Genomic DNA, 25,732 nt, shown 5'->3' with positions numbered 1-25,732 from the left:
AAGGGAGTATAAAATTCTGTAACACTGGGGTAAGTGACTACACAAAGTGTGGGTCAATGCCAAGTCAGGCCATCTGACTGATTCTGAAAAATCTGTTTTCTGCCTCCCTTTTTGCATCCACCCTCATTTTTTTTCACATAACAGTGTTAAAATGATGTCAGAATCCTGCTTTCATCTGGGAAAGATTAGGGATAAAGAGAAATTGAAAGGGCTCTTGGCAAAACTGTCAAGAACATGGAGCAGTGCAGTTGTAAAATCCATTCACCTTTACTTTATGCTGCTGATGGATATAATAAGAAAATATTTTTCATTCATCCAGCAAAAAAGTGAGAGCTATTTACGCATATGTATGCAGAATGCATGATGTGATTTGGCATAAATGCTTTAATCACATGCATTTCAGATGTAACCTACTTGTAGCTCCACAACTGGGAACGTAAGACATCTATCTCAGATGCAGGCTGATAATAAGCGTCATGAATCTTCCCTCCAGGTCCTGCAGCACTTCGCAGGCGAGGGGCTTGATTTTCCCTGGGCTTTCATGCAAAGCTTTCACTGGAGGCAAAAGCAATTCCACGTGCAAAAGAGCATACTGCATTACACAGAAACAGCCACTTCTGGGGAGTGAAACACTGTAACTTGAGCCAGAGCCTTGTAGTTGTAAAATTTTTTCCCCCAAAAAATACTTTAGACAGAAAAAGACAAACATGCACAGAAAATGCCATGACATCATTAACATCCAACAATGACAGGGCACGTGTTCGGTAAGGCTCCGCTGCAAAATCCATGTGGATTTATCATGCTTTTAAAGGAGAGGAAAAGGCATATGCTGCTCCAGCACATCACAAAACACAATACATGAACAGTGACAGAAATGTATAGCAAAGTCATTTGTGACATGTGCAATAGGCAAAAAGTCAGTAAAATATGAAACAGTGCCCAGGTATAAATGAAGCGTCATTTTATTTACTCATAAAAATTATTTTCCTTCCTGTTTCAGCACTGGCAGCTTAGAGGGAAATATCTTAAGTCTTGTATTGTGGTGTTAACCAGATGAAAAATAGCTTTGCTGTAGTTAATTTTGCTGAATTTCAGAGGTAGACACACATGCACATAATTATAATTGCAGAGGAATATAATGGGCATTTTTGCAGGGTCATTTAGGCAAAGTCATTTTCTAAAATAAATCTTTAAAATAGCATTTTTCCTGAAAACACAGACAGGAAAAATATGTAAAAAGGTGCCTAGAAATAAAATTTTGAATCGTAGACACCACCCAGAAACATTTGGAATGTTTTCAGAAATGCTCCATGATGCTCCTCAGTAGCTGATTAATCAGAATTTTTTCATTACCTTCAGTGGAATTTGATCTGGCCATATTTACATAGATGGATCTCATTTGAAGACAGAAAAAAATACATTTTGTTTTCAAGATTTTCAACTTTTGATGAATGTCTTAGCTTTACAAACATTTATGGAGAAGGATTTTTTGCCTGAAAATTGTGAGTATAAAAATCAGTACATTCATACTTTTTGAATGAAGCCTGCTTGAATTTAGTGCTACAAAGTAAAGTTCATATACAGTGAAAGCCTTTAGCATTAATTACTCCTGAATGTTTGTGAGTACCCAAAATCCTGACATAAAAGCTGTAATTTCCATGCAAAGTAGATAGGATGATTGAGTTATAATTAAAATGGTAATTATACCCTTAATGCTCTGTATTTGACTTTTCAAAAAATGCTATGCTCCAAGAAAAGCTATTTAAAGATCAGAGAAAAATGTTTGAAAAATGAATGTATTCAAGACATTCTAGATCTTTTAAAATCCAGTTATTGATTTTTACATGCTTTCATGTGTAGTCTGAAACATTTTCTTCATTTATTTTGGTCGATGGAAATAATAAAAAATCATTGGAACGTGAAAAGCTTAAACGAATGCAATATTCTCCAAGTTGATATTTAACACGATAAATATTTGAAATGCTGGAGACGAAAGTATTCACTTGCTGACTAAAAGCCTGGCCTGCATCATCTTAACCAAGTAGCGCCAGGAAAGAGCCAACGGGAATTAAGCAGCCCTATAGTTCGTCCCTCACCAGTTTGCGGTGTGTCGTGCCGTGCTCGGCACAGTATAAATATGACATTTCCTTTGATCCCTCATTGACTCTTTAGAATTAAAAAGAGAACACCTAAAGCTATACATCAAACGTCAGAAGTGGCAGCCTGCTGGAACCATATCACTATTTTATGATGTATGGCTTGCTGCAAGGCTTTGGAAACACTGACCATGGCAGGAATGACACCCGGTGTGCTTTGCACTCACTCAGCCATGGTGTGTGCCCAGAGCTGCGGGAAATAAATGGGAGAATCATGTACATTCGGCGAGACGTATATATATTACTGAGAGAGGGGAGTGTGTAGCATAACAGCGCCATTTCCAAACTAGCTACAAGCTTTTTTTATTCAGTGCATGTGCACTCCATTGCCTGTGCAATTAATACATCCAAAAGGGGAGCAGGAGTTTGTATTCACCTTGGAGGAGGTACAGTAGTCCTTTCTGCTGTTCAAGTCAGCGCTCATCTAAGGCAAAAAGATGGCCAGTAAACTATGAGTATTTGCAGCAAAATCAGTGAAGTTGTGCAGTCTTAGATGCCTGGGTTTTTTTTTTGCAGCATCGTCTACAAAAGAAAAACCCCATCGTATCCATCTCTTACCTCATACTTCATGACTTTTCCTTCCTAACAATTTGCAGATACGGTTGGAGGTTTTTCCCTATGTCCCACAAAGAGCATGATACGGAGGTCTTAGGGTGCTTAAATTATGTAATTTCTGAAAAGTTATTGAAAAGGGAAAGGAGCTGGGCATCTCACTGTTGCTGGTCTGATTTCTGCTCTCCTACCCCACCAGTGGCTGGTGGTAAAAAGCCCTCGGTAGGCTCTGAAATCAGAGTAAAGCTAAATAGTCATTGAAAGAAATGAACTACGATTATTTCCTCATCTGGTACTGGATCCGAAGCCAGGACTTGCATTCATCTCACTGGTGAATAGTTCTTTACTAACCTGCAACGCTCATCCATTTTCAGAGTCTCCAAATGTGGTTGATCGTAGCACATTTCACAGAGTATGCACTGAGTAACATCCTTATTGCTCGCTACCCAGCTCTCCCTTTTCCTATACCCTGAGATGCCATATGTTGGAGCACAAAATTTCTGGGGTCGCTAAGCGATATCCTCTCTTATAGTCCTTAGGTCCGTAACCGAGGTGCCTGTGGTCTAAATCTCCCAGGGTGCCTGTTTAGTCCAGGGAGCACTGGGGGCTCCTGCTGCCGGACGCTGTGTGGCAGGTCGGGTCTCTCCCACCGCTGGTTGTCCTGCCCCGGCCGGGCAGCACGACCACCAGCACAGATCTTCCCCCCCTGTGCCCTTACGTTCCTGTAGCACTTAGTGGGCTGGAAATGCCAGCAGAAGAGGGAAAAAAAATGATACCTGAAGGGTACGGGGGAAGGAGTTAGCGTGTGATAACCAGATAAACCTTGGAGAAGAGCAGCTGGGAGTATAGATTCAGAAGAAAGTGAAAAGCCAGAGGGGCTGAAAAAAAAAGGGGGAAACAAGCAAGTATTGGATGAGAAAGAGAAGGGAAAAATGGAAAAATATGGAAGGAAAGAGAACAAGGGCTTTTTCTTGCTTTTTTGCGAGAAATGTATCCCTTGTTTAATATGGTGGTTTATAGTCTGTCTGCCTTCCACAACTGAGAGCTGCTATTTGCAATCCCCCTGCAGTAAGTTCTGAGTGACTGATTTTTAGTCATTCAGATTTTTAGAAATAGTACTAGTTAGCAAAAGACATGCTACGAGTGTATATCAATGCCAGTTGGCCAGAAAAAATGTGTTGGTAGGCATCACTGATAGCCATTAGCTGTTTCTACAGATGTAGCCTGAAATTAAATGCACAAGCAAATTTTTATAAAAGCTTTGCATAAAATGTTGCACTTGTGAAATAACAGAAATGTTCCAATTTTAAAGGCACAGGAAGTCCAAACCGAAACCTCCTCAAGTAAAAACAAGTGTTTTCCTAGATTTCTCCAAGGTTTATCTCAGATCCTAGATTCTTTCCGTATGCCACATAACTATAGTCTGGCAGGGAGGATTTCTGGGGAAAAAAGGAAAAGGGAAAACTTTCAAAATTAGCAGTTATAGCAGGATTAGAAATTGCTTTTTAAATGTTTAATACTAAAAAGAAAGTATATTGGACTGCTGTCTCAACCATGTTCAACTGAACTTGTCACACTGAAATGAAAGTAACTCATCCCATTCATATTGACTGAGGATCTAGGTATCTCTTGTTCCTATGACAAAATTGGCACGAAAATGTGCCAGTTATTAATAATTCATTCTTTCTTCTTGCTCATTTTGTGCTCATCCACATCTTTGAGCTGGGTTTTTTGTCTGAGGTTTTCTAAACTAAAATTTTTGAAGTAAATTGTGTTGTGCTCCCTTTAAGTGACTTTGTTAATCTCTTATTTGAAATAATCTCTGTGGTCTGTGGTACGAATGCTCCTAGGAAGGACAATAGTGCCAGTTAGGTGGGCATCTTTCTCCCTTATTCTGCATTTTGCAGAATAATCATACAAATGAAACTGGTGTAAGCTACAAAAGTGTTTCTCATTACTGTGTACTGAGCCCAAAAGAAGAGTCAGCCCTTGGACTCCTTAAGCCCAAGTAAGTCATTTTCTCCCTAAGAAAAGTAGTCATTAACGGCACTGGTGTTGCTGGATGCAGTGACTCCGTTTTCCGGGGGCTACCTCAGACCTGTGATGAACCGGTCGATGTTTGTGGTACCCTTCTGGTGGGACAGATGTGCGCCTCTACGGAGAGCTCTCAGGCTGTTGACTTGCTACCAGCCAGTAAGAAAAGCAAACAGCTGCTGATGGAGCCACACGGCTAAAAGCTGCTCTGCTCTCTACTGTAACGTACTGCCGCGCACGCCTTCCGGGCAGGGCGACTGGGACGGCAAAGATTAGCACATTCACCGGTTTGTTTTAAACACAGGGGCACACAGATGGAAGGATTGTTTTGCAGTATCATCTTCCATTGCTGTTAAATGGCGGGTTTTATAGCTACGTTGAGCCTGCGGAAGACGTAAGTCTTCATTTTGTCTCTTTGATACCAGCTGGGACAAGCTGCCCCGTGCTATTGGTGTTCTGGCACCCCCATGGCAATACTTCTCTCTGCCGCAGATTTGTGTACTCAGGCCATTTGCAAACATGAGAGGTGATCCTCAGGGTACTTCAGGTAAACAGCTCTTAGGTAAACAGATCTCCGTTTTTCAAGTAGGGAAACCAAGGCACATAGATTCGGCAGCTTCTTCAACAAAATCTTTACAACTTCTGACCATGTCTGTTGCCTGTATACCTGAAAAGATTAGAGGTATATGTCATTGACATCACATAACCTAAAAGGACAAATTTAGGTCTAGTATGGGCCTCAAATGAGGCTCTTCAAAGGCCTCCAGTCATCTAACTATGGAAGTTTGTTACTTAAATACCTTATGGGTGCTGAGATTTTGCCCTTTTCCTGTGATATTTCAATGAGTTTTGCAAAGAGAGTAAGTTCTCTGAAGTATCTCCCTGCTTTTCACCCTGAAAGATTTCCCATTATTCTTGCCTTTAAAGAGATGTTTTTATCCTTTTGGTCAGAGCTGTTCTGTTTGGGTTTTTTTGTTTTTTTGGGGGGGTTTTTTGTTTTTTTTTTAGTTCTAGCTACACAAAAATATTAAGGATAAAATAAAAGTAGTAAATAATCACAAGCTAACATTTGGATAGGCAAAAAAGAAGGGTGGGGGGAGGATGGCACTCTATTGCATCCCTATTAGAAGCAGATAAGTATTAGCCTTTCAATAGTTAAGCCTTGCATTTGCTAAACAATCAAATACGTGATACATGGCATAGATACCAGCAAAAACAATTGCTAAGATGTGCTGGATTGAAAATGTCAGCTAAAAAGTCCGCTTAGCCACCTTACTATATATAAAATGGTAATATATAATTTGGCATGACGAATGCATATGTAAAAAGCACAGGACAAAATACAGCGGTACCACATCATTTTAGCCACTAAGGGTATGACTTTCGCACTCTGTTTTCCGGGTCACAGGGTCTATGATAATTTATTAGTTACAGAATATTTTACTAAAAATATTAGTAAATATTTTTACTGCATTCCAAGGGCAATGTTCAGTGCATACCACTCCAATTTTTGGCAGTGAAAATTAGTATCTAGGACTTTCAATAGGATCTGAACTTTTCACTACAAAAGCATGGCAATGTAATGACTGTAGAGTTAAATGGGATTTATGAGAGGGGATTTATTCCATTTTCTAGTGCAAAGAAATCGCTTTATTCTGATCACCTGCTACTGGTACCTACTCACTACTACTACAGCATCAAAATTGAGGAGAAAAAGACAAGTTATTTTAACCTACCATTGAGGGCCAGTCTCTTATGAGAAGAGATGGCCGGAATATATCCATTATTCAGGGGCCTTTCATGATACATGTAAAGGTTAGTCTACAGAAATGCCCACCTAGAAGCAACAACTCAAAACACTAAAGAAAAGGTGGAGAGCACTCAGTTTCCTAAATCCACCTCTCCTAATGCAGTCCCTCCTGGCATAGCTGACGGCCTGGGGAACGTCGCACTTTCCATAAAGGCACCCTGCCCCTAGGGCCTAAGGCACGTTATCATTGCCATAGACCTGTTCTAGCACTCCAAGCCTTTTTGCTCAAAGTGCCTGTTATTATTATCATTCAAGGAAAAAAAAAGTATATCATAATATTGCTTCCTTTCATGGCACAATCTTAACGCAACAGTCGCTTGCTTACCCATGGCAATGGAGGGGTAGGATACCCCAGAACACAGATAATACAGGTTAGCATGCAGATTAGGTCGTAAGATCATGTAAAGCAGAAGAAATCAAAGGCGGCCAGTTGAAGGTTGTGTTGGCTGTGGAGGACAGAGACCCCTGAGTTACAACAGCGCTATCCAGCCAGGTGTTATCCAGCCGTTTGTCTAGATAGATGTCTTGAAGCACAAGCGGGAAGTGGTGCAAAACCATCAAAGAGAGGAAAGTGGCTCAGTGGACCTCAAAGACAGCTTGAAGGAGTAGAGTTTCTGTGAAAGGCTATTTTGGTGCTTTGACACAAGCACCACAGAATCATGTTTCCCAGCTCTGTGACCTTGCAGAATGCTGTCCGCATCGCAGAAACGAAAATGTGCTCATTTTAGCTGTCACCACTGTATGGGCAAAGTATTATTATTATTATTGCATTACTTTAGAACTAACAATGTTAAAATGAAGTAGATCACCACCATTTCCCTGCCAAGGAATATGGTGGCTTTTCTTCCTCTCTCCCCTTCTCTCTCTCTTTTTTTTTTTTTTTTTAATCAATTTCATTTCTAAATAGACACAAAACTTGTTGTGTGAGTCGGAATAGCAGTGCTGAGCCTTGGCAAGGGAACTCGGTAGTTTTAATGTTTTGTCAGTTGTAATCAGTGAGAGTAAGTCTGATGTTTTTAGATTCCTGTCTGAAGTTTCCCTCTACTTACCCTCTGAAGAGCAGCATCTATTTGCAGAGCATAACTACTGCTATAATTCTGCTGAAATGAGGAAAGAACAAATTGCCAACAAGGGCATCAGCGAGTACGCAGCGTGCACACACGTCCTCACACACACACACACCCTTTCATATGCTATTTACCCGTGCCGCTCTGAAAACAAAAGGAAAACCCCCCAAACCTCTGCTAGAGGAGACTTTGCCAACCTGCTACTCACCTGTGAAAATGAATTACCCAGATTAATTACCTGACAAAGGCTAGACCACAGCTGCCAGCACAAAACTAAGGAGTAGTGTGTCTACGGGAAACAAAACGGAAGACAATCTGGAAGGGACTTTTTCCGGAGCCTTGTGTGCACCAGGTTTAGTTTTTTCCCCTCTCCTCTCTTCTGAGAAATTTCCCCGCTGCTGTCATCACTTATTATTTGCCTTGCAGTCTTGCCTGGGATCTCTGGGCATGGAGCAGGCCCCCGTTGGGATAAACCCTGTGCAGACATGGAACAACAGCGCTACCAACCGCGAAGCTGCACAATTATCACAGAATCAGGAACACTAACAAGGTCGCTGCTGTATTAACGGCTGTGGCAATCAGCTCTGTTTTGCCTAGTGTCGCACAGGTGGTGGTTAAAATGGCAATACTTGCATGAACTTCATACCTTTTCAAACTCTCTTGGAAGACGTACAAGTGATACCACGAGTGGGCAGGTTTTTAGGCAGTCAGCCTTCATGCTCACGTTGTCAGGTGCAGGATCGGCGCGCTCAGCTCTCGCCTCGGCCAGGGTGGAGCAATGTGCGGGCAGCCCGGTAGCGGGGCCAGGCTGGCTGTGGTGGGGCTGTTTTTCTGGTCCTCCTCCCAGTGGTCTGCTGACTTCTGCAGGTACCTATATTGCCCGTTTAAAGCTGGCCATGGGTATGTGCAGATGAGAGAGGTGCACATGACAGCGTGAATTGCTTTATAAGCCCCTTATCTAATAAAGGACTTGCACATCTGGCTTCACCAGAATTGTTCCCGTTTCACAAACTGGAAAATGAGGCGTGGACTGACGGAGCGCTTGGCATCAGGCTGCCAGAGGATCCAGAAACAGAGACAGAAATTCAGCTCAGACTCCTGAGTCTTGATCCACCTGCCTGCCCTGCCTGCCCATCGGACTCGCGGGATCGATGATCTTTTCTGCTGATTTAATCACAATGAAAATAGCACTAGAAGTTGCTGCAGTTTTAAGCAAGTTTCCCAGACGTGGGAATGGTCCTGATCCAGCAGCTGAAATATCTGTAATGCAGACAAGGGCAACCTATAGTTTGCAGGGACTGAGTAAATCACTGTTTCCCCAGAGCAGCCTGAACTTCTACCCTATCCGTTACACCTCCGCAGTTGTTTGCAAAGCCTTTCTCCACCCGGGGGGAATTTTCAGTCAGAAGCATGTAGAAATCCTCAGATTAATTTGATGGGGGGTGGGAAGGCAGGGGGATTGAAGAGGGGGTTTTTGTTTGTTTGTGTTCATTTCTCCCCTCCGAGCTGCCTTTCACTGTGCATTTACTAGTTCTGGAAGACAACACCCTGCTGACACTTAGAGAAGCATCAGTGAATAAAGTCTGTTGTACAGGCTGCAAAGCCATCTGGACTTTCTACTGAAAAGGTTGGACATGGTTTTAGGCAAGATTTTATCACATCTAAAAAAAAAAAATCTGCACACAGTACCTCTTCCAAGGTTGATGTCAGATTTTTTTTTTCTTTTGTCAGTTGCAAAACAAAAAATTGACAAACAGTTGGAAGGCAGCAAGGATGGAGATACAAATCTCCAGAGGAAGCTTTGTCAAAGGTAGCACAGTATAAACAAAAAATAAATTAGTTTTGGTGTTATCAGAAACTGGACAGACTTCGATTTGTGCAATAGTTTGTCTGGGATTCCAGACCCACCTAGACAATGTTTCTGTGAGACTAAGCACATATTCACTCAACAAAGTAGAGGGTTTTTTTTTCCTCCAAAAGGCAGAAATGGTTAAAAAATATATTCATAAGAGGGGAAGGGGATGAAGAGATACCAGAAGACACAGGTGCAACAGAAGATACCCTTGAAATTCTTCTGCCTTTTTGTTATTAGCATTTTCAGGGGATCTGAGTGGCATGTTTTACCTTGATTTCCATATTATACAGCTCCTGAATCCAAGAATTTTGCGTAGGACGTGTGCTACAACCCCCCAGCTTTTGGCAGGACAGTTTGGTAGTCCAAAGGGGTAGCAGAAAGCTGTGTGCCAGCAGCAGTCCTTTGCTGAGGAGCCTTGTGAGCCAAACAGGGTAGAGCAACTTACTGGCTGTAATTTATTGGAGTGCCCTTTAGGTTATGTGCATTTTAGCAAGTGAGCTAACATCCAGCAATTACCTTAAAAACACACACCGATGACAGTTTTATATATTCTGAGAGCTGAGGGTGAAGCAGTGAGATGGCTGGTTACTTCACTTTTCTCTCTGGAATTGCTGTTTGAATTTGGGGAGATTCCTGCGTTACCCCGTGGCTGTACACGGGAGCTTGGATATGTAATGCTAGCCACCTTGGAGAGCCTTAGAGGTCTCATTCCAGAGGTATGGTATGATGATAAAATAAATTTATTCATATTTGTATTATGCCATTTTTGGTATAAGGGAAGAATTCCACACTTTATTTCCTGTCTTTGACACTTATTTGAGCAAAATATTAAAACTGTTTGTCTCTCGATGTAATAATCAGTCATAGGGGAGTAAATATGTTTACCTATCTGACATGGATTTTATAGGTTTTGGTCTATTTGTAGGTAAACTGCTTTGAAAGTTTTGGGTAAATTGTGCTATATGAATAGAAATGATTTGTTATTCATATTGAATTACTTGGTTTATCCATTTATTCTTTGTTCTTCCCAAGAAGTTTTTCTTTTACAGAACACAATGAATAATTCACTTAAAACAACTCTCCTATGATGAGTAAGTTTTCTTGAAGATTTTATTTGCAGTAAGAAATCTCAGCTATTGGTGAAACCCATAACATTGCACTCATGTTTGGCCAGATTCTCTCCCCCACTCTCACGTGTGCAGTCACAAGAAAAGGTCATCCTGAGGAGGATAACCCACTCTATGCCGCTCCAAAGTCTCCTGCCCTTGTGCTCAGTCATTCCCCAGGGCTCATGCTTAAAAAAAAAAAAAGCCTACCGATGCAACAGTTTTTGCCTGAAAATGTTATCGCAGGGTTTAAAAAGGCCATTCCCAGATTCCAGATTTGTCCTTCTTCCCTGTGGATAATTATTTGGGAATTCTTTGACTGGACATGGAGGTGAGGATGATGAGAAAGTGATATTTGATTTTTAGAGTCTGGGCTCACAGTAATGCTGACTTGCAGCCTCAGAGGCAGGTTCTCAGCAGATGTAAAACAGTAAATCTCTCTATTAATTTCAGCAGGCTTGTGTTAATTATGTTATGTTTGTCCGATGAAGGACATCAAAGCAGTAAGGGGCTGGTTTCAGCTGTTGGTGCCATGCACACACTCCAATCCCAAATGGACACAACAGGAGTTCAGCAGAAATTATGGTTCTGCTCGTACTGGCACAGATTTCCCATAGATGATGACAGAGACCCGTCTTTGCTAAGCACACATTTAAGAAGAAGCACAGAGAATGGCTGAGGTAACCCAAAATGCAGATTGCTTTACTACCCCTCCCAACCAAGGTCATTAGCAAGGTTACAGCCGGATTTCTAGAATCATTACAGCAAATGACGCCAAGATCTTTAAAAACAGGAAAGGAAAAATTCCAGCGTCTGCATCGTAATTGCCACGCAGTGTATTATCTGCCTCGCTCTGCAGTGATTCAGAAAGTTGAATCGTGCAGTGCCTTGCTGGGATCAGCAGTTCAGAATAGATTAAATTTGTTTTGGACACTGCCTGCACCCTGCTTTATCTAACAAAGCATATGTGTGATGGGGAAGGCTCTTAATAGCGCAGCTCCTTAATGAGAACCATAAACACACAGGCGTAGATTTTCAGAGTGGTGCTCAAGGGAGTTGAGCAAGCACTGTTCTCTCCTTGCTTTCAACACTTACCTAAGAGCTGCTAACGAGTTAGACTTCGGTAGGAGAGTGGACCTCAAACAGCCGAGAGTATTGTATGTGGCAAGGGTTAGTTTCCAGAGGATATTCATTTTAATGCTTCTAAGAAATGTAAAACAGGAAAATGAAAGGACATATTTTGGAAAAGCATTGATTTTATTAAAGAGATACGGCTCATAATATGAATCTAAAATCTAATTCTTTTATAGAGAGCATAAAAGCCTTTGTACAGAGTTAGCCATTCCCAAGCACCAGTCGCTTCATAGAGCTTTTATCTAGTTAAAGAAAACCCATTCATGCTAATTTAATATCTGTAGTGTACAACAGCTTGACACCTGAGGCTTGTCCTAAAGCAGGCACAATGCTGCAAAGTGAACACTACTTTATTGTTTTGAATTATTCAGCACTTGCAGCCAACCTCATATGAGTCTCTGTAGGAAAAAGGCTTTTCGGTTAAGGATCAGTAAAAGAAAAGAAGAAAAGCAAACAAACACCCCCTCCTTTCTGGCATTTGTTAGCAGGTGCAGTATTGACTTCAAGAGTGATTCTGCAAAATTGGTATGGACATTCTTCATTACTGAAGCAATAAATGCAAAACTGTGCTCGGAAGTAGCAGAAACTCGGCAACTGAACATGGTCTCCTTTAGGGAACAACTGTGCTTGCCAGTGGAAAAGCTTGTTTCCTCCAAATTCATTGGAACAGTGCTTATTGTTAGCATCTTTTTAGAGCAAGATGAATGCAAACAGTAATGAATCAACCTCAAATAGAGGGGCTCATCTGTTAGCATCCTAACATTAACACACTAATGTGAATTTAAAGATTCTAATTAAACCTACATACAAAATGTTTTACTACTAAATAGAAAAAAACGTACTTTTTGGAGGAGCTGGGGCGTTTGGATTTGACAGTATTTCCTTTTTCTATAGTATGCTTATTTTATGTGTTCTATTTTCTTTCAGGCACTCCAGGGGTTTCTGAAACACATAAAAAGATACATTATATTAAATTTGATTGATTTCCTGTAGTCAAGGGATATGCTGAGAAAACAGACCAATTTTTTCATTGAGCTCTTAGAATAAATTCCTATTTGATCTTTGTACTTCCTAATCTTGCTGCAAGTATCTTTTTAGATATTTAACATTGGTTAATCTCATTTATAGAATCACATAGTTGTATCGATTATAGCAGAACTCACAGTATAGTTAGCAGTTTCCAGATGTCTCCATTCCTCTCCAAATGCCCCCCAAAAGTGGGATTTTTTTTCCTCATTTCAAATCTGACATTTGTGACCCATCAGAAATAGGCATCTTTTTCTCACGAAATTTTTAAAAAATTAAGAAAAAAAGTCTGCAAATGTTTGTGCAGTGCCTCTTTGCCAGTCTAGACCAAAAATCTCACTAAAGAGATTTAAAATGAAGTTTACTGGGAGTCTTTTGTGTTCTCATGTGTAGAGAATCACGCCTGAGATGCAGTGAAGAACATTTTGCTTGCATTTAAGTGTTCAAGAAACATCGCAAGTGTGAAGTCCATGGCAGTCTCTAAACATTGCTAGAGCATAGGCTGGATATATGAGCTATTTATATAAATCTGATAAACCTTTTTTAGCAGACCTCAGATTCGTTAGAACATCTAAAACCCAAAGAAGTCAGTGGGAAAACTCCCAGGCACAAAGGTGCTGAGGTCCACCAAAGAAAGATTTTAATTATCCCTCCCAGTCCATCTTTGTCCCGTCTTAATTTCCCCATGCATGTTGTACCCTCCCAGCCCCAGGGAGCTGCAGGACTGAGAAACCCAAAAAACAAATGAAGAGAAGACGGATTTTCTACCCTGACTGCCACACCAGGATCGTTCAGAGCATTTTGTCATTCTTTTGTCTGCCACACAGGGACTGTCTCAAAATTATGCCTCAAACAGCAACCAGCAGTGTTAAAATTTAGCAAATCATCACTAATGGTATAAATAATGACGTGGAGGCAAAAAGGTTCCGTGGGGCCTGTGAAATTAGCAGAGTAATCAGTCTCCAGCAGGGCTGAGGGGAATAAGAGGGAGGAAAGAGGGAAGTAGCCAGCTAACGAGCCCAGGAGCCCATCGCACAGTCCAGCCAAGTCGGCCAATTGAGCTGTGGTCAACCGAGTCTGTGACGAGCCTTTCCAAATGCAGAGCAAATGCAGGGTGTTTGATGGTTACAGAAATACGGAATTTATGATGATAGCTGAGCAGCATATGTAGCTAAAACATTTGTACTAGGACTATGAATAGTTGAGGGGGGTTGGTAAAAGTGATTCTTTTGACTGAATCAATAGGAGCAGATGATCTTCCCCATCAATCTCAATACAAAAACCACAAAGTTATTCAGTGTCAGAAATGTGTTTTTGTTATTGAAGTTTTCATTAAAAGCTCCATGCAGGAATGCGTACCCAGCTGCTGCCTGTGCAACACATGCATGGCTCCCTCTAACAAACAGGAACGAGCAGACCTCTCTGAGTCAGGGGTACACAGGATATAGAGACGTGGTCAGCTGCAATGCAAGCATATAGCCAGACAAAATAAAACTGTGTCTATCTAAGATAAAACAAAGCCCATATATGCTGGCTCTGAGGTATAAGCCAAAACCAGACATAATGATCAATACTGCAGGAGTTACAATCTGAGAGAAATAATTACTGCACATCTCATAGAAAGAACCACAATGAATTCCCTGGCAATGCCTTGTTTTTTGAGTAATACTCTATAAATGCCTATGCATGCTAAAGGAAGGCTGAGTTATGAGGGGGCTGTGGACTGCAGCCTCCAGTCCAGCTATCTAAGTACTTGCATGGCTCTGGCCATCCCTGCTTGAAGAGTCTCACAGCCATTAATGAGATTTGCCTCACAGCCCCCCTGGGAGATGGGTAAAAATTGTCCCCTTACACATATGGAGAAGTGGTCCTGATGGTGAAGCACAGAGGCAGCCAGGAGGCAGGGCAAGGAATGAACCTAGCTGTGGACCCACTGCCCCTCCCCAGCAGATCCTGCCTGCCGTTTGGCTAGGTCCTCACTCAGCCCTTTGCACTGTGCTGGTGGAGCCCCTGGGGACAGAGGCCAAATTGATGCCAAAAGACTAACGGTGGAGGGCAACCCATGACCCTTTCCTATTTTTCTTCTCAAGCCTGCGTCTTGAAGATGATATAGTACCTGGGAAGGGCCTGACTAATGCATTGGCTCTAGGGTGCAATTGTTCAGAGATGTATCTCCAAGTAGCTATAGCAAACTTATTTACAAGCCCAGGAAAAAGTGTGTTGTGTAGCAATTTGCTACATACTCTGATGAGGATCAGCCCTTTAGGATTCATATTCTATGTGCTGTGTTTCCCTCCCCTTCCATTTAGATAGTGAGAATTCGCTGCAGGAAAAAAAATACAAGCTCTCACTTTTTAAGAGTTGCATGTTTCCCACTTGGCTAGTAAAAAGAGCTAGGCATGCATCTCCTTTTATCAGTGAAGGAAGTTGTGAACTTAATTCAACCCGATCCCCATTCATTGTGTTCAACATTTACCCCCCAAATGTCAGTAATTTTCTGGAAAATAAAGTACTTGGGAGACAGGAGAAGCAGAGCCCTTGCTGATATCTGTATAGGAGAATATTTCTGCCCATCCATATGCAAATTTAACCTTTTTGATATTTCAACCCTATAAACGCAAAGACAGGATTTCAATAGAAAATGTTTACTAAAGACTTTCTCCTTTATAATCTATTGATTTTAATATCCTTACTACTCTTGTTGAATGTCAGTTTTACCCTGAAGACTGTCATTGCAAACTTGAACACATTTAATTATTTATACCATTTGAAATATTAGTGCTTAGAAATGACTAGAGGTTTTTGTTCTGTAATGGTATGATCTAAAGTTTGATGTTCCTCTGTGAATAACACTGGTAATTTGATATGGTAATCAAGGATAGTTGAATAGGTCAGACAACACAGTGCAGTTTAATAGGAATGATATCTGTTTTTCATTTTTCTAGCCTACTTATATACAGCCAAATACAGCTCATTAAGTACGGTGGGATCTCACAGTCTTCCTTCACAGTGAAAGGTTTAGTATTATTTGCTCTTTTTTTCTGCCAGGCTACACTAGACAAGTAGACATCAGGGGTTTGAGTGTAAGTGAGAGCAGAGTCTGCACCTTGGGGTGGGTCTGGCAGTCTTGTTTGCCTTACTCATATCACTTAGTATGTTGATGAGAATGTGCAAAATTTTGGTCTTGAAGAAACTGTCTCTTTGCTAAATATTGTTTGTACAGAAAAATCTAACTGAGGACCTGTGAAAGCTAAGATTTTAACAGCAGGCAAACCAAAGCGAGGGATTTGAAGGAAATTCAGCGCTCGGAAGGCCAGCTCTTCCAGAGAGCTGTACTCTTTCCTCCCAGCAAGCAAGGTGCCCACACACGCACCCCAAGCCAGCAGGGCCCAGCTCTCCCTGGCACTGCCAGGTAAAGGGCTTGCTGCCCTCAGCACCTACTTTCTTCTGCTGTGTGGCTGCCTTTCATGGTGCAGGTCATGCAACAACCTGGGAGCTGATCCAGCTGAAGAACTGCCTTTTTTCTGAGTATTTTCCAGTCCAGTCAGTGTCTCAGCCCGGTTCACTGCACGGCTGTTCACCGCAGCATGGGATATGAGGGACAACAACCACGGCAGAAGCTGCCTGATGCAGTATTGCTACCGAGTGTCAAATCACAAGCCCGAGTGCAGGGGCAGAAAAATTTCTTTCATGGAGGGACGAGATGCCTCAAATTGCTCCATATTTACTGGATGGGGTTACTGGTGAACCATCCTTCCTGTGGTCCAGCAAAGCTTCCCTTGGCACCCAGGCCTCAAAGGTGAGCAGGTATCTAATACACCTTTCTTGATGGAGCCTTACCTGGAGCACCGCTCAGTCACAAATACTTCCACTGACTTCAAGGGAGGTTTGCATCAGACCCCGAACTTCTAAGATTTATCCCTAACCAAGAGTCCCCCTTAGTCCCAGTGCTCTGAAGGTATGCAAACTTGTATCTTTTGGTGAGCCTTTTTAAAAATTTTCCAAGTTCTGTCTGTCTGTATCTTTCCACTTCTTTCTTTCCTGACTCCCTGCCCCCGTCTGCTTTTTTTCTGCCATTATATGTTCAGTGCAATTGCATGCACTTTTATTAGTTGCATTGGATTTCTTTTCCACAAAGAATATTTCTACTTTCTTTTTCTTCTCCCTATCTTCTGAAATATTCCCTTTTTCTACTACTAACCAGATAGCTGTTCAGAAGCTGCCAAGATGTATTTGGCTCTTGTATTTACTCCAGATGGAGGCTTTTATTTTCACTTATACCTGGCACTAGGAACTGTGGCATCACCAAATATAAATTTTCTCTGAGAAAAGTGGCTCCTGTTCTGCACAATTTTTAAGTTATTTCTGATAGCATTTAACATGGTCTGGGCTGTATCCCAAAAGACCCTTATGAAGGCTTCAACAAGGCTCATGATGACCACTGATAGTTGAATTTTTCTGGCTTATATCAACCATCAGGAATGATCACCTACAGTAGCTGGATATGTATCTCTTAGTAGCCTAGGACTACTCGTTAGTCATAAAGCAAAAAAACTTGTGAAATGAAATCTCTGGTTATAAAGTGAGCAGGGATAGGTGTACCAAATCTTAATCTCCACCCTATCTGCCCGAAATGCATTAAATATATTTGCAACTACTTTTGATTTTATTGAAACATTCAAAGCTAGACTAATGTCTCTAAAGAGGTAGAATTGCTGCCACTGATTTCAGTGCGTGTGACTGGATCAAGTCAAGTAGCTGTTGCTGCGTGTAGTAGAGGGGAAGGCAGCTATGCTACACTTCTCGTACCGTACAGATGTAGATCTGGAGACTAGCCCTATGCCCAGGTCTGCCTCAAGGCCAACTTTCAGGGCTTGATTATTCAGGACGCTGCAGTTAAGCTGCACTACATGCTTCAGTTCTGAGAGTATCAAACTCCTTACTGGGCTGAGCCATGCCTCTCTTTACTCCTTATTTTTCTCCATCTGCAAAAATAGACTGTTTTTTCCCTCCTTTACACAGTACTTCGGAATATCCAAAGATAACATGATAGCCCTTAAATGACCTCTCAGATCTGATGCTATGGTTTTGGTTGTTTTCCCTGCATCCTGCATGCTACATATTCATGTATTTCACTCCATGTTTTCTATTGATTTCACTGGCATCCTGTTAGGCAATGAATTCCAGACAAAAATATTCACCTGACTTATTTTACCTTAGAGGCTTCACATTTAATGGATTTGCTATTCTTTAATGTCCCAGGTCACTCCTTGAGATCAGTGAATGCTGAATTCCTTATCATCCCTAAATGTTATCTGAAGTCATGTCATTATTTTGCTTTTAGTGAGTCTCTTTGCTCTCTGGCTTTGGAATCTACTGCCAAATGAAGTAAAGAAAGCTCTGACTGTGGGGATTTCTAAATCCAAAGTTAAAAGTTATTTGTTCTATTTAGCATTTTTAAAATGATTCTTTTAGGAATTCTATGTGCCTCTAAGCTAATTAACTCTTAATGAGCACAAAATGCCCTGGGATGCAGATTTGGAGGGTACTCTAGAAAGGCAGGCATGGATTGGACTGTAATGCTGTGGGAGATGAAATTTATGATTTGATTCTTTTTTTAAATGATGGTGCAGATAGTTTTGTTGAGATACTCTTCCTTTCTTTCCTTCTAGTCTAAATAAAGCTGATCAGATTTTCAGTTCACCATATGGGACCCAGTTATACAAGTCTGCAAATATACTTTAGTTTTTCTTTATGGAAGAAGTCATTCTTCAGTAGGGAAAACAAGTTTAGAACCAAACTTTCATATTATGAAAGACAGGCAGCGTTCCAGTGTTTAACGCTTAGCTGGAGCATCAGGAAATCAGAACACCTGGCTGTGCCCAGCTCTGCGCTGTTCCCTTGGACCAGTCCCTCACCGTTTTAGTGCCTTCATTCATTCATCTGTAAAATGGCTATAATTGCATTTATATCACAAGGGTGCCTTGATGCCTGACAAATGAGAATTGACCCAAAATTCAGCCTTCAGAAGCACTGTATGAACAATACCTTGCTCACATGGTTGTTGTGGACAATTAGATTAGAAGAGGTATAAATGCAGTCAAAGTAAAATTCCATTTAGAAACTGTCAAACCATTCTTGATAATTTTTCTCACTTTTCATCTAATTCTGGGGCAGAACTTCACATGCACATCACAGAATGAGTTTAAATGCTTCTTTCCTTCTTTTGCAGCAAGCCAGCGAATTTTATTCCACATTATTTTAAACCATCTTCCTTCTTTTGGGCAAATGGGTGGTTCCCAGAGCAACACCTTGGAAAGCTGCACTTAGCAAAAAAAAGAAAAATGATCATGTCAAGAAAACCTTATCCTCTATATACTTGAGCAGATTGCAATCACTTGCAATATTCCACAGTTTTATGAAAAGGGGGTTGCCTAATTATTGATATGTTTTATTTAATTAGCCTTTTATATTTTCTATAATAATGCTTAAAAATTAAACAGACTTCCTGTAGCAAACTGTAGAAACATATGGTGTACAGCCTGCAGAGGCTCTCTATGACAGTAGTATTACTGATAATATTTGAGGGATAGAATCTGTTTTCATCTGAAAAACAGCTGTGTGTTTTCCCAATTTAAAATACTATGTTTGCATCCCCTTTAACAGTTCTGGAGAAAAAAAGAAAGAAAGGAAGGATTTGATCTTTCTAAATACATTTCCTTACTTCTGTGTGGCCGTGGCTCTTTCAGGGTGAGGCAAGGTGAATATCAAATCCAGCTCCTCACCCATGTGTACAGTGAACCCATGCAGAGAAATCATGTGAATTCAAGAGGGCCTGTTTTACAGGGACTTCCCCAGAGGTGAGTTTAGCCCCACACCAGTAGAGAAAAGGGAAGCATTGCTTAGTCCAGCCACTCTTCCCAATGAGGGCACATTCGTTTGGGGCTAACCAGATTACAGGATGCCAAAGAGGTCTTCATCCAGGGTCCAAAAGTAAGCACTAGCCCTCAGGAACTGCTCCCAGAAGGATTCATAGGTACAGTTTGGTGTCACATAAATAATCAGATAGTGCAAACAAACAAAAAAATCTTTTGGATCTTAATTATGTATGCTCAGATTTGCAAAACACATTAAGAATAACTCATGCTCACAAACAGCATTCCCCTGACTTATCTCTAACGTATGCTTGAATGGTTCTGTGCAAACCAAGTGCAGAGCTTAAGTAAATGAAAAGATACTAAATGTTCTTTCAGGGAAACCATCCAAGAAGCAGTGTTCTGAGGAGCCCCAGTTCTGGTTGCAGTTCATATTCATCCACAAGCAGTCTTCAGCGTTTGTTCTTAGACCGTTTAGCCTGCTTGCTTTGGTACCCTACTTCCTAGCAGTCTGACTGCCAGCTAAACTCTCTAGGCTCACCTAGACCTGAGGATTCAGACCACACAGTCTTTAGAGCCCAATCTGCAGGAAAATTTGGCTTTTCAAGGTAGCTGTTGTGCTCACCCGAGCTCAGGAGGAGACCTCACATACCAGTCCATGCAGCACTACCAGACACCCGTGTACTTCGGCAAGCACCATCCCTGGTGCAAGCAGAGGTTCCCATCTTCCTGGTGGTTGTCAAGGTGGAAATAACACACGTTGTGGTATGCTTCTGACAACATTAAACATAACCACTATTCCTGAGCTGATCATTTTCCTTCAGTAGCAGTGAGTCATTAAAAACTCACCATGAATGCAGAAATAGGTGTTTCTTTGACACCCTCCCTGTAACCCAGGCCTCAGCTAAGCTCTCAGGCTTCAATAGATTAGTGAAAATTTCCACTCCTTAATATTTATTAACAACAAAAATCTTTAAAAGAGTAACCCTTCAATCTGGCGGTGCTTAGTCCATGTCTCCTATTGTTAAATGGTTTGGTGGGAGGCAGGTACACATCTTCAGCCAGCTATAATCAAATGCTTTAAGAACCAACAAATTGTCTTTGAATTGGTTCTGGACCAGTAACTGAGAGGCTGAAGAAAAGTCAACACTGAAATCTTCTCCCTTTACTGCTAACCCTACTCAATATGAATCTTGGCTTTAATGCACTAGACTTTAGCCTTAGAACCTAACACCAAGCATTTCTAAGGTGGACATGGTTAGTCAACAAAGAAATATTCCTTTTATTTTTGCTTAGGTAGGTGGTGTCTAATTCCAAAAGGGACCACTCAGAAGCTGACAGCAGGTGACTAATCTGCAGAAACGCCCAGGTACCTCAATCAAAGACAGTGAAAGAATTCTTTCTGACTGTGTCTTTCAGGATTTTGCCGACTCCATATACCAAATGGTTACACAGAAGTTCCAGGAGTTGACAGACAATTTTACTTCCATGCATGCACGCCACAAAACTCTTGCTGGAATTGTGATGACCAAAGGTAAGAGATCCTCTATTTATTTTCCTCTAGCATTTTTCATGACTAAGTAATACATTATCTACCTGGTCCACAATATTGAAGGATCCCTTTACTCCCACACAGAAAAATAGATAACAATGCAGAAAAAGGAATCATTAAATATTTACACATCAAGTAAGTTCTCACAGAAAATATTGGCAGCTGAAGTAAAAAATTTATTCATAAATATGTGCTCCCTCCATTCCTTTCTTTACAGGACAAAATGCAGACTTGTCTGTTTTGTATTTCCTAACAGAAGGGGTGGTTAGTTATCAATAAAGAGTTGTTTTATTTATTAATTGTTATTTTTAGATCTGAACACACTGAGTTATGGTTGTACAAGGCCACAATACACCTTGTTTTAGTCTGACAGTAAAAACAAATCTCAGCTCATTTCCTTGCCAGTCAAAAGAAACCTAGAGAATGCACAGTTTTAATTCTGCTCTGATCTAACCATGGGAAAATACCTACCATCAGGGACAAAATTTGATATTCTGTCCTGTTAAAACTTACTTAAAGGATGCACACCATGCAGAAATCTTAGCTTGTTGATGAAAATGTTGCGTAAATGGCCTTTTTTATTTTGTCTGCATACCTCAGTTCAGGCACCTCACAGTATTTATGAGAATGTCAGCAGTGGAGATGCTGCCATAAACTTCATTCTCACTCAAATGTGTGGAGCAGAGGATTGAGTTTAGAAATGAGGGGATAAGCTCAGAGGGGAAAGATATGTATAATTCATCCAGGATTGTCTTACCAGTTCCTTTCAACAGTTACATTAGCTGGATTCAGTCTGGACATTCGTGAATATTGCAAGGCAGCAGAATGGAGACAGGATTGTCTACTGGGTCTTTTCAAACCACAGAACCTAAATACAGCTAAGAATTCTAGGAAACTTAATTTCCTGCAGTCTTTGCCTCCTCCTTTTTGATGTGAAAAAAGAGAGCAATCAGCTCCAGAAATTACAAGTAGAGAAGTTGACATAAAAGTCTTTTCCACCTTTGTTTGAAATGTAACTGTTCCCTGGATAAACTTGTTATTTTTGTTAGTCTACTTTGGTTAGTTATTTTTTGTATTACTTTAGAACCTTGAATAATGGATGAGACTTTCATTTTTTACATGCTGCACATACACAGTGTTGTGTGAACACAGAACATAATAGGAGTCCTAAAGACCACAGGAAACGGATTCAGTACAAAGACATAAGAATAAAAGGAACAGTGAGAGTAACTGCGAGATGTGCAAGATGCACACTAGACTTGACATGCCAATTGCCTTGTCACAGTCAGATTTCTTGACTATACCACTCAACAGATTTAAGAACTGTGTATTAATTTACCTAAAGAAGCTCTTTCCAAGCATGAGGACAACAAGGAAAAAGTTTAAATGTGTCTTTTGGAGGAAGCCTAGTTACAAGTGTCAAGAATTTTTGCTTTAACCACATTTTGAGGGGAGAATGTACCCACCTCAGTCTCTCTCTTCAGATTTCCTCCATCCAGCATGTATTTTGCATATCAGAATTTCATCCCATTAATAATTCTGCCAAGGTATAGCTTCTTCATCCTTTAGGCCCAGGCCTGGATCTGCTTAAAAAAACATAGTAGAGACAATACAGTCGCATTGCTATATGATCGATGAAGCAGACATATGGAGGACCATGCTGAACCCCATGCCATATGGGAAGACTCCGTCATGGAGTCATAACTTCCAAAATTGTGTCTACTAAGCCCATGTGGCGACAGTAGAGATAAGAACACATCCAGACCCTTGCTAGCCCTGCTAGACAGCTGGGGCTGTCTGTGCCTCTTCTGTAGGGAAAGAGCCCTCCTGCTGGCTTTTTTCATGAGAGCCGCATGCCTTCAGTGAGAAGTTGTTCATTTGCATTTCATATTTCTTCTTAGTCAGCATTAAGACAGAGTATATTTTTTTTTTATGTTCATAAATCATTTCCCCCAAGGCTTCCATTTTGATCCAGAATTCCCTTTCATGAATTCCCCCAATCTGTCAGCTATCCAAATTGTCAACACCTTACTGGTTTTATGGAGCCCAAAAGAGAAAATCATAGACATAATGTGCTTCAGAGAAGATACAAAGCCAGAAACAGCCTTATCTTGGTACATTTTCTGGGAAGATTTGAGTTCCTTCCAATATGAGAAAATCTACCAATCACGGCAAGAATCATTTTCCTTTTTGTGTCATTATTTTCTGTACTAAAATTGTAGATTTGTGGTCTGTTCCCCACCATCCTTCCCAGAGATAGCAAGGATCTTCACACACAGTGTTCAAAGACAGCACAGACAGGTTCTTCCAACATCAAATGCTTAAATAACGAGAGAGTTCCTGTGTTATTAACACAGAATTTAGCAAAAAATACTTAATCTATGCAAACAACCTACTAATGACATCAATAAAAACAAATCTGGTAATGTCTTGTCACATTTGATACCATACACAACTACTACAGACAAAAATTAATTTGTTTTTACCTTCTTTTCAATTTAATGTCATCCTGACTAGCAACAGAATTCTCTGCTTGTACAGTTTTCAGACAAAGCTAGTAGAAAGCATGATGTGATTCTGTGATAACCGCTGTTGAGATAATACAAAATCTCTGCAGACAAAACAAAAGTGTGCTATATTGGTTTTCTTTCCCTGAACTCTGACATTTTTTCTGCCATTTCAGTTTCCCGGGGAAATCAAAGAGAGTTACATCTGGGCACAGTTATTGACTTATGCTTTAGCACCCAGGGCAAATTCCAAAGTAAGAGAAAGAAAAAAATGCAGAAAATGATGTTATTGACTGATTGTGAATGTTCCACAGTAATAAATTACTGGTCAGGAAAAAGGTACAGTTTAATATCTTTAGATACATTTTGCTCTGAATTAGGATGAAAAGTTAAAATCTTGGTGTGTTTTTGTGGAAGTACATTTTCAAAACATTTGGTTAGGAGACATCAAGATAAGCGCTGATAAATTCCACTTACGTAAGATAAGAATATCACATGGGATATTAACTGATGTGATGTTATGTGATGTGATATAATAACTGAAACATGATAATAATTCAAAAACAAATATAAGATATCCTGAACTAAAAGTTTTGAAACTACAAGATGGAAAGGTTGAAGTAAATTATTTAACAGTTCTCCAGTTATAATATATTTGAAATTTGCCAGTCCTATAGCACATTCTAATTTTGTCAAAACATTTTTACAGAAGATTATTCTATCAAAAATTATCTGATCGACTCTAAGAAAAAACATTAAAAGAGTAAGACATTACATTCAAATCTTATATCTACAGCAAGCCTTTTCCTCACAAAAGTATATTTGTTATTGTAGCATATTATTAATATTATTAATATGAGGACCTAAGTTTTATTGCCCACTGACTATCATCAGTAGCTCTACCGACATCTCTGAAGATATTGTGGGCTCACACCAGGTAAATTAAGACCATCGGCTCATCTGTGGACAAGACAGGCAGCCTAGGTGACATCTTGCCAGACATGAACCATCAGCTCAGAATATATTCATGCATATGTGATGCATATTCAGAGCTGCGAAATTATCTGAAACTCGTGTTATAGAATAGAATATATCATGTATATCATGTTGTAGAATAGAATAGAAACTGACTCTTGCAGACTGCAAGTAAGCACCATCCAAGTAAACACCATCCAACTCTCCAGATTTCCAGATCTGTACTGGTTGCAGTTAAAAGGGACCTAAAAGTAGCCCTAATTTATTTGTCCTCTGAGTTCACTAGAAGCACTATACTGTTTTGAGAATCAAAAGAGCCAATTTTATTCAAACAAGTGGTAAGGTCTGGATTTCAAAACTGGAAACAGAATTTTAAAACACAATCTTAAAGCAAGAGAATGTAAACTTATACTATATTTTGTTCCTGCTGTTAATGAGGGTTTCTCTGAAACATGTTTTAGCTGCAAGAGTCAACAAGGAGAAGAAGAATACTATGCTCAGACTAGACTCTCAGACGTGCCTTTTTGTCTCATTCATATTATTCAGTTGCTACCAAGCACACAAATCTTACAAAAAATCTCAGAAATTCCCCAATTTCTTTATTTTTAGATGTCTCATTCTATAGCCTTAGGATCATTCAAATTGGGAGAGAACTCAGGAGGTCTCCAGTCCAACTCCCTGATCAAAGCAGAGTCAGATACAAGGTCAGGCCAATTTGCTCAGGACTTTCTCCAGTCAGGTCTTTAAAACCTCCAAGGATGGAGACCGCACAGCCCCTCTGAAAGACCTATTCCACCGCCTGACTATCCTCATCATGAAATAGTTTCTCTTTCTACCCAATCTCTCTTGTTTCTGCTTATGCCCTTATCAATCTGCACTATCCCAGGTTGGATTCAAGTAGCAAAACCATTAGAGCAGCTGTGAATCATTTACAACCTCTCACTGGTCTTCCTGGTGTCTGGGAAGATCCTAAATGAAGAGCCCTTCACTTAGCTGAGGGTGTGTACTGCAATATTTTGAAAATTGTACAGACATTTTTCCTCATTACGCAGCACTTACAATTTTATTTTGTGGGTGTTTTTT

The 25,732-nt window shown here is 40.5% G+C and overlaps 1 protein-coding gene across 1 annotated transcript in view; it reads left to right on the top strand.

Annotated features, from left to right (window-relative positions):
- Positions 1-25,732, top strand: part of ADARB2 (adenosine deaminase RNA specific B2 (inactive)) — a 326,098-nt gene that overhangs the window by 239,678 nt on the left and 60,688 nt on the right. Inside the window, exon 4 of the mRNA XM_026103332.2 lies at positions 21,035-21,149. Coding sequence (XP_025959117.2) covers positions 21,035-21,149 — 115 coding nt within the window. The remainder of the gene's footprint in view (positions 1-21,034; positions 21,150-25,732) is intronic.

Source organism: Dromaius novaehollandiae, chromosome 2 (assembly GCF_036370855.1).
Source record: "Dromaius novaehollandiae isolate bDroNov1 chromosome 2, bDroNov1.hap1, whole genome shotgun sequence".
NCBI lineage: Eukaryota > Metazoa > Chordata > Aves > Casuariiformes > Dromaiidae > Dromaius > Dromaius novaehollandiae.
This window is presented reverse-complemented; position numbering and strand designations above follow the sequence as displayed.